We start from the raw sequence: 10,182 nt of genomic DNA, 5'->3' as shown, positions 1-10,182 counted from the left end.
ACCCCCCCAAATACTAAACAAATACCCCCCCCAACATTGGTGTACAACTGACTGAAAAATCTATTTAACTTTGGTGAGGTAAACACTGGCAGTTTGTCACTTTGCTAGTTTGTTTGTTTGTAGGGAGGTGATGTTGGTAAGAGGAAGTAACAGAGACTGACGGTTTAAAAAACTCCTCAGGTGATGAAAACACCTGGTACACTAGGGCTCCATATCCTCACCTGGGGGCTGGGCTGCAGAGCAGCCGCACCCCAGCCAGTGTCCCCTTCACCATCTTGCGATCCTCGTGATTTTCTTCTTTGGCAGTAGGGAGAGGTGATGTGGGTAATGTAGGGACGGCTGACATTCAATGATTATATCTATAATAATCCTCATGGGTGACAGTTCTTCCAGATCTACGGAATAGGATATGACAACCTCCTCTATGAAATTTAAAGTCAAGAAAAAAATACTATTATGAACAAATGGGAGAGCACATCTGAAAAGAAACCTGCTGATGGGACCACAGGCTGTACAGACTCAGGGAAGACAGAGAACGCTGCAGCTTTTCTTATCTCAGATGATGTTCTTGTCAGCATTCTGGAGTTGTGTATTTCTAGAATGTATGACACCCTGTCTTTGTAGACAAGGAACCAGGAAGGTATGGCAACATGGTATGTGTCTATGTGTCAGGGCTCTTGTGGATTCTGAATGGCTATTGAAGTCCAAAGATGAACAATTTACTATATATACCACAGGCTAGAAGATTCTCAGCTGCACATCACATGGAACTTTACTTATAGACTCCTATGAAGAAATCCACCATCACAGAACAAGGTGATTTTTTTGCAGTGACACTAAGAAGTGTACTAAATGCATAGACAAAGAAATGTGACAGAGCTTGGCAAAAATGGGAAAGTGATTTTTTTTCTTTTAACTGCCTAACATGTATCTGTACTCCTAGCTTAAGACCTTATGGATACTAAAAATAATGTAAAGCAATAAACAAGAAAGCTTTATCTACTGAATTTTCACTTTGAGGGCAGGAAAGAATGGGACCTTTTCTGTACAAAGACTCAAGTATGCCCTAATATTAGAGATGGCTATTACAAGCAAGAATGCTGAAAATAGCCTGCTTATGCTGGGGAGAAAAACAGGCTTCACTTAAGCATTCTGTTCAGCACAGACATTGAGAGAAGGGCCAGACCACAGAGTACAGAAAGTAAAATGAAAAAGTATACATCCTCTTAGGTCAAAAGGGAATCTGGCTATTAACTTCACAAAACCTGCTCCCCCTTCCCCTTCCCTTCCCAGCCAGGAATGAAAGTGAGAGTGAAGAGCTGGGGTGTGGCAGAGTGCCACCTAGCATGGGTTCACCTCCAACCCCACACAAGCAAATAAAATGAAAACTGCGAGTGAATATTTGCAGCATGTTAACAGCGAGTTTCTGACAGATACACTAAAAAGGGAGTTTCCAAATTCTTAGGCAGAATGTTTTCCTCCAGAGTCTTTTATAGCAGACCTTCAAGCCATAGGGGCTTGGGAAAACCAATTGCTGATATATGCTACATCCAGGTTAGAAGAGAACAATTAGAACAGAAGCCACAGGAATACAAAAAAAAAACGTAGCTGTTACAAGTAAGAGTAACTGGCAATGAATGAAGGCTGCTGCTTTACTGGGAGGGGAACTGATCAGAGAATTTGGCTTGGAATCTTACTTTGTGGTACTAGGATTGAACCAACATTGCTACATCCACTCCTATGAATATTCTAAGTGGAAAAGTTCAAGGGTAAGGGGCTGAGTATTTGGAGATGTTGTGGGAGCATCTGGCTTTTGTCACTTTTAGATGAGATCATAGCACAGTCTCATAGGCAGCAGAGGTGGTCCTACCTGGCAAAGATATTCCTTGCCCTGCTTCTTTTCTTTTGGTTACTCAAGTGCTGGTCAGAACCCAAATCTGTGATGCTAATGAGACAAGCCCAGTCACTAGTCAACAAGTGCTGCTAGTGTTGCCCTTTTAAATAGCAGAAGCTTCGTATACAATGGAAAGCTCACACATCCATGTTGAAAATGTGTATTAAATAAACCTTTGTAGAGAGGGTAGCCCAGGCAAACCTCTGTCCACATGCCAGAATATGCTATGAGAGGGTGCTCCCACTGAATTAAGTATAACCAAGTCCCTTCGCTTCCTGGTAGACATGGCTTTTGCCAACGAATACCAAGGTAAGAAGAGATTTCCTCTTCCAGGACGCCAGTAGTAAATCCTGACCTTAGGGTCATCAGCAACCAAAAATGCAAAGCTTCTAGAAGATGACATTAGAGGGCAAGGGGTAGACAAAGAAGGATAAGAGCGGAAAAATAGGAACCCTTCCACTGGCCCAGTGCAAAGAGAAGCAGTCAACACACTCAAGCAGGGCTGGCAACACAGGAAGGAACTTGGCATTCCACATTATCAACACATGAAACTGCTTTGACTTTTATCTACTTATTTTCATCTAGCCCACTGCCTTAGGGGCCCATCCAGTTTTCTGGGCGGCCATGAAGGATGTCTGGGTGTATGAATGAAGGCACTCAAGCGGTTTTAGAGAAATCAGGCAGCAATCCCACCCCACTCCCTCTACCTGTGGAGTTTCTTTCACATTAAGCTCCCAAAGAGCTTAATGTCTGAAAGAAGCTGTGGTCATGCTTGGGAATTCTGACCCCCAGCCCCAGGAGGGAATATAAAACGAGAATTGAACGCCACCCAAACTGAAACACTCCACATCTCTGCCACCCAGGGATGGGGATAATTAAGCAGCAGTTATTAAAACAAGCACAACAGTAGCTGGGAGCTAAAAAATAAGTTTTTAAAAAAAAGTAAAATCACTTGTTCCTTACTATATTCTACTACCTTTCCTCTCATTACAAATGGAGGTGAGACAAGACATTCTTCATTAAGAGAACAACAGTCCATAATTTTCCTTTAGAAATGCCTATATTTAAAATTTGTTCCAAAATTTATTAACCTATATTTCCTAACTCTTTACATATATTCTCAGTAATCCAACTGTACTATCTTACAGACTAGTGTTACTTTTTCTCTTCCTTCTTTAAGCTGTTGTCTTTAATTCCTTTCGTTGTTGTTGCTGCTGGGGACAGAGGGGCAGGTAGAAGGGCTCCACTGGGGGGAAAAATGGCCAGCGAGATCTCTGTTTAGCCTTTCCACGGAAGCGAAGATGGCATACAGTATTTCCTCTGTGCACCAATCACTACCCGTTCAGTCACATCCTGATCTCAAACGGGCCTGTGACAGCTCTCTGGAACTGGAATCCTTCTCCCACAGTTTCCAAGGGAACAAATTTACCTTTTGCTGCTAAATTGATCATTTTTAAAAAATACCTCTATGTGTTTTTAAAATGTGTGATTCCCCAGTATGACAATAACATTTGAAGACTTTTCTTTTTACATGTTTTTTCCTAAGTAAAAATTGTTTAAACTTTCTGAAGTTTCAGGAACTTGTAAAAGTTTATTAACAGGAAAGAAACAGCCGCCTATCTGGGATAGGATAAGGTTAAATAAACCATCTTCAAAAACTGGCTTCCTACCCTAGAATTCCTGAGAATGCTTGCAAATTTTAAAGCCGGAAAATAAATGTTAAAAACAAAACAAAAACCAAAACAAAACAAAACAAAAAAAACACTGTTAAATGCTCCCAGAGTTAGTCTTCATCTAAAATATATATGTGTATGTATGCATATATATGTATTTGTATATGTATATATATAAATATATATACACACATGCACTTTTTGGTCTTTTTTTTTTTAAAGTTTTTAGTTTTTTTCCCTTTAAGCTTATGATGGAAGAACATTTTAGCTTCTCATGTTTATTTTTTACATATTTCAAATCCCTCATTTATGTCTTGTAAACAAGAGGGGCTCTAGCACCCGGCTTTCACCGTAGTATCGTAAGGAACTCAACTAAGCCATAGTGCAGGTCAAGGACCCAACAGGCAGGAGGAAGAGGGCAGGGCAGGACATGGCCGTGAACCAAGAGCGGCAGTGGACAGTCCCCAGTGGCACACAGGAGACGTGAGCCTTCATCTGTAGATGTCTGCTCACAAGCTGCGCCTCACCTGGAGGTCACCTGTCACAAGTGAAAGTGACAGGGCTCTGCTCAGGGCAGAGGTCAGTCAATGGGCCAGGAGACATTTTGTAGGAGGGCCAAGGTGGGAGGGGCACGGTGGCAATGAAAACCGGAGAGCAGGAGGAGGGCACGGGCAGTGTGGACAAGGCATCGGCGGGAACAAACCAGCACTGCGCACTCAAGTTTGCCTACCCTCCTGTGGAGGGCTCCCACAGCCCCGCCCGCAGGAGTGCTCCCCTGAATTGTGCCTGTCAATCTCTTTCAAGGCTAGCTTTATCATCAACAGGGTAAGCCAAGAGGACGACAGAATTCCCATTCATCGTCTCACAAAAACACTCGCATGTGAATCATTTTTTTTTTTGCCTTTTCCTATAACATAACCATCCACCCACCTACACAAAGACACAAGCTGAAAGTCAAATACATTAGGCAATATTGTGTCTTTCACTGAAGATGCTAAAGAAAGAAAAACTCCCTTGTCCTAAACAGCAGTGAGTTACAGAGGACAGAAGTCTGCTCCCACCAGGGGCTGGAATGGGCAGGTATTTGCTGGTACAGAATGTCGGCACTTCATGTTGAACAGTGTGATGCAGCCTGGGTCATTCACACAAGTGCTGGCACGCTACCTGCACACCCCCCTCCTGCCCACCCCCTCCCCAGCTGCTTGGTGCAAAGGGGTTCCCGTAAGGTCTGCTGTCACTCTTCACAATAAGCAGTTTGATATATTTTGATTCCAACAAAGTACATACAAGTTTGTGATAACTGTGGATTAAACGTTGCCTCCTGTTCGGCCCAGAGAACTACTACATTGATGCTAAAAACAAAAAACAAAAAACCCCCCAGAAAACAAAAACAAACCCAAAACAAAACAAAACAAAAAAAAACCCCTCAATTTAAATACAAAACAAGCAACATTACAAGGAAAAAAAAAAAAAAGAGGTCAAAACCAAAAAGGTGCAATACTTAAAAAAAGTCTTTGCTAAGTTATTCCTGCCTAAGCAAAACCACATACACAGGAAATACACAACACGGAGAAACAAAGGGAAACGCTTGAAGTACACACTGGTTTAAGAACATTCGTTAAGTAAACGTTTCTGTCAGTGATGGCCTGGTGCTGTAACACGCCCTGGCCTGGCACAGGTAGCGCTCAGCGCAAGAGAAGTAGAAAGGGAGGAGCAGAGGGAGGAGCAGAGGAGGAGGAGCTGCGATGCTTCCAGGAGGCTGCTCACAGCTTACTGCTCTTGGTTTTCATCAGGTGACAACAAGAACCAATACAAGGTTCAATCACATCACCAGACTTTTGATGCATCTCTCATACCTGATGACACAGGGAACTGGGAACACAGTACCTGTTTTTGTGACACCACATAATTGAAAAACGATCTTTTGTTCCCAAACTAACAAAATGGCCTGCATGAAACTGAACAAAGACCTCGATGTGCCTAGCAGCCACTCACTTTGAAAAACAGAAATGAACACATCCTGCTCTCCGGCTGTTGGACTTGGCAGTGCTCTGCTCTACTGCTAGGCTGAGAAAAGCTAGAGGACCACACACTCAGGCGACTGCACCAGTGGCAAAGAGCTCCCTTCCTGGAGACGGAAAAACATGCTTCTCTTAATGCAGCCTGACCGAATGGCTTGAGTTGCAGCGGCTTCCCGTGTGCATGTGTTCTCAGAGTTAAAAAAAAACAACAAAAAAAAAACATAAGGAAATAAAAGAGCTGATGCAGATGGCCGGCCAGCCAGCCTGCGGACTGTCAGCAATGCAGCTTTCTGAGAAGTCAGGGAGGGCAGGAGGAAGGCAGGACACAGGCACACACAGAGACAGAGAGGAAGATGCACGCGAATGCACATGGACACACGTGCACACACATACCAGAACGAGCATGCCTGGGCAGTTACATGTGCCAGAACACACTGGTATTTATCAACCAGCCAATCACAAATTTTTTCTTTTTTCTTTTTTTTCTTTTTTTAGGTTTTTTGTGTTTTTGTTTTTAAAGTGAGGCTCCGTCAAGTCTTCCCTCCCCCTCCCCCAACAATTCTTTTGAATTTCCCTCCCACCCAAACATGGTAGACCTAAGGACGGAAACACACCCAGTGCAAACAAAGTTAAAAAGCTATTTTTTCAGTATATATGTTTCTTAGCAACAACTTCCATATAACATGAAAAAAGTGAAAAACTAGAAACTAATTTTTTTAATTTTTTGTGTTTAAATTTAAATGGTATGTGTACTTGCTTCACATTGTCTTTCTAGGTTGGCGTTCATGATTCAAGTATTTCAAGAGTGATATGTTCTCTTTTTGGATTCAGATTCCAAACGAAAAACTGAAGTTATAAGGGAGGCAACATGTGCTCAGACAGTCTGTCAATGACCCACCTTTTTTTTTTTTTTCTCTCTCTCCGTTTTCTTTTTTCCTTTTAAAAATGTATTTATTGCAAGTTGAAAAAAAAAACGAAAAGGTCAAGTTAGTGCTGCTGCTGTTCCAAAAAAGGTCACGAGGTCAGAGTTGAAAGTTCTAAGTTCAGATTGAATCAGACCCTCCTCCCAGAAGGTCACCAGGTAGTAAAGGAGCCGGGCTGCCCATCCTATGGGGATCTTCTACCGTTGGGACTCCCCACAAGCTAGAAGAATAGTTTGGGGGCCCCCACAACGAAGCGCCAGCAAGATCGGCCCCGCTGCTGCCACCAGCACTGCTGCTCCACTGCCCGAGCCCAGTGGACCCACCGAAAAGGTTCAGCGCAGGTCCAACAGGGTCTGACTGGTTCTGGCCGGTCTCCAGGGACTGCCACCCTGCGGTTGGTGCGCTGGGGGTTGCTGCAGGTGTAGGGGGCTGAGCTTGTGCCAAAAAGCGGCTAACTTCATCATCGGTGGCAAACTCAGCCAGGATGGTAGTGTTTCCCAACACACACCTGGATAGAGGAGGGAGAGAGCAGTGTGGGTCTGGGTGGGAAGGAAACCCACCTGGGATGGGACACTCTTACCTCACTGGGCTATGTCCCCCGGATGCACTGTAGAAGGCAGAATCTCAGACCCCACCCCAGCCACACAAATCAGAAGCTGCATTTCAGCTGAAGCAGAGCATCAGGCTGGCTCCAAAGCTTGACAGTCAAAGGTGTACAGAATTCACATAATGCAGACAGCTCAGCTCTGAGGAAGGATGGGGCTGGAAAGTATGTGGTATAGAGGGTTTTGAGTTCAAAACCAAGGACATGTGGCACTGTCCATGGCAGCGCTGGGCCCAAGGACTGTGTCTTAGTGAGCTTTCACCATGTGTGAATTGCTGGGAAGTGTGGATAGTGTGATGGTGGGCATGTTGACAAGGGAAGAGGTGTATGGGAAATCTCTGTAGGGCCTCTCAAATTTTGTTGTGAACCTAAAAATCTTCTTTAATGATTATAAATTTGATTTAGTTTATAAAGCCGGGTGCGTGTTGAAAAAAAAAAAAAAGCCAGGTGCGGTGGCTCATGTCTGTAATCCTAGCTACTCAGGAGGCTGAGATCTGAGGATCAAGGTTCAAAGCCAGGTCCGGTCACTAAAGGACCTGAGACTCTTATCTCCAATTAACCTCTAGAAAATGGGAAGTGGGGCTTGGCTCAAGGATAGGGTGGTAGCCTTGAGCTGAAGAGCTCAGGGACAGCGCCCAAGCTGAGTTCAAGCCCCATGACTTCCCCGCACTCTCCCCCCCCCCCCAAAAAAAAAGTATATGAAAAGGAAAAATAATCTGGGCACCAATGGCTCATGCCTGTAATCCCAGCTACTCAGGAGGCTGAAATCTGAGGATTGTAGTTCAAAGCCAGTCCAATAGGAAAAGTCCCTGAGATGCATGTCCAATAAACTACTCAGAAAAAGCCAGAAGGAGTATGGTGGCTAAATTGGTAGAGTGCTAGCCGTAAGTATAAGAAGCTCAGGGACAGTGCCTAAGCCTTAAGTTCAAATGCCAGGATCAGCACAAAAAAGAAAAAAGAAATGTGCACCTTAAAAATAAGACAAGATGACTTCCAAAGCCTCAGGAAGACCCTCTCCAGACACCAAAAGTCCCTCAAGGACTCACCGCCATCTCACCACCACTTGCTCAATCTGTGTGGTGTTTTACCATGGCAGCAGCAGCAAAAGGGGGCAGCTCTTTTCTATCACCAGACCAGTTTACCCATGGCTGGGAGAGGGATGGTCAAGTCCGATCTAGTCCAATCTATTTCAAGTAAAAATCCTGCTCTCTGCTGAGACCACAAAAATGTCATCATCATTTACAAAGAGGCCACTTAGAGCAGCCTGATTCTCACTGGAAAACGACAGCACCAAGAATGGCACATTTTCATGGTTTTTACGCCACTACACTTCACAAGTCATTTATATGTGGAGTTTTGACTACAAGCCCGTGGTACATGCAGAGCCACATACGCATATGCAGATAGAAAGGATATGTCACCTGCCAGTGCATCCAAGGTGAGATTACTTATGCATGTCTGTGTGCGCTGGTAGCAGAATACTCACATGTACATCTCATGTGTGTCTGTCTAGGTGGGCATGGGGGGAGTACTTACATGTGCAGTGCAGTTTGGGCCTTGGCTGCCTCCTGTTTGGTGCTGTATCGGATCAGGGCAGTGCCCTGGGTTAGATTCAGATGGAATGTCAGCAGTGGACCATGCTGCATGCAGATCGTTCTCAAGGTTGACCCATCAATCTAAGAAGTAACAGCATTCATGAAATAAAAGTTAGGGGTAGGACAACTTGACAACATTTAAATCATGGGTCTGAGACCCACCATTCCTATTTTCTAAATATAAATTCTGTGTAGGGCCAGGAGTGTGGCCCAGAAGTCCAGTGCCTGCTTAGCATACACAAAGCCCTGGGTTTGATTTCTTACTACTACATATACAGGAAAAGCTGGAAGTGGTGCTGTGGCTTAAGTGGCAGAGGGCTAGTCTTGAGAAAACTCAAGGGTAGTGCTCAGACTCTGAGTTCAAGCCCCAGCATTGCCAAAAAAAAGTCTGCATAAAGCTCAAACAAATGATTCAGTCTCAGGTAGGATTTTCTTAAGTGGTAAAACGAGTGAAAATTAAATTAGAATGCTATCTTAAGCCTAAAAAGGCAGAAAAGGTGATAGTCTTGTAAGAATTTAAATGAACACGTAAGTTAGGTTTTGGGGATTACTAATGTTTTATTTCTTGGCCTTCACAGTAAGCAATTTCACAAAGAGAAAGAAAACAAAAAACAAGAACAGTTAAACACATGGTAGAACTGATAACTACCTAGCCTATCTAGTTCACCGTTCTACCCTGGCCCACTTCAAGGAGAGACTACTTGACCAAAGGTACAGATGAGGGGAAGTCAACATTGATGAGTTTAGTTACAGCAGACGTTGTGGCACAGGTTTGTAATCCAGCACTCAGAAAGTGCTAGGGTAGCTGGGTTATCTACTGAGACCCTAACACAAAAGCAAAATGAAACAGTTCAGTGATAAGGGATGTTTTTCCTATCTTATGAGTTGGATAACCAAACCTGTTCACTTTATGTCAGTAACTTATTTTGCATCAAGATTCCCCCCATATTCAAGCTACTCATCCCAACATTTCAGTCCATTTCTTCTGGAAAATACACAGATCACTATTGGGACAGACATAGATCACTACTGGGGCTGTTTTAAACGTTGTGCTATTGAGCTGTGCACCAGTGGTTCATACCTATAATCCTAGCAAATATCTACAAGATCTACAATATCCTAGCAAATATCTACAAGATCAGCCGAGAGTAAGCAAGCTGAAAGAGAGCTGGAGACCTTGTGTTCAAGCCCTGTCACTGGACTCAACCCCCACCCCCCTCCACACACACCTAAATCAACCAACCAACCAACACCAGCCATGGGAGACATCATGGACTGCTCTGGTCAAGCATTTAAAGAAAGTGCTAAGAAGCCCAGATAAAAGCCCAGGGATCCTGATCTCATCGTGGAATACTTGGCAATGCCGCCACAGGGCACGAGTGGTGAAAGCACACCAGCACTGCTGTGTGCATTAGAGTGGGACAGCGAGTGAAAATGAAGAGTACCTAGGTGGCAGTTAAGCAACGATATCC

General features: G+C 44.0%; 1 protein-coding gene across 6 annotated transcripts in view; it reads right to left on the bottom strand.

Annotated features, from left to right (window-relative positions):
* Positions 1 to 668: 668 nt before the first annotated feature.
* Positions 669 to 10,182, bottom strand: part of Tnrc6b (trinucleotide repeat containing adaptor 6B) — a 209,956-nt gene continuing 200,442 nt past the window's right edge. For all 6 annotated transcript variants that reach the window (XM_090328774.1, XM_090328771.1, XM_090328772.1 and 3 more), the window contains 2 exons: positions 8,652 to 8,791; positions 669 to 7,019 (listed from right to left, as the gene is read on the bottom strand). In XM_090328774.1, coding sequence (XP_090184900.1) covers positions 6,632 to 7,019; positions 8,652 to 8,791 — 528 coding nt within the window. In that variant the 3' untranslated portion in view covers positions 669 to 6,631. The remainder of the gene's footprint in view (positions 7,020 to 8,651; positions 8,792 to 10,182) is intronic.

This window comes from Megascapheus bottae, chromosome 2 (genome assembly GCF_031878675.1).
Source record: "Megascapheus bottae isolate mThoBot1 chromosome 2, mThoBot2.hap1, whole genome shotgun sequence".
NCBI lineage: Eukaryota > Metazoa > Chordata > Mammalia > Rodentia > Geomyidae > Megascapheus > Megascapheus bottae.
Note: the sequence above shows the minus strand (reverse complement) of the source record. Positions and strands in the feature narration are given on the sequence as shown.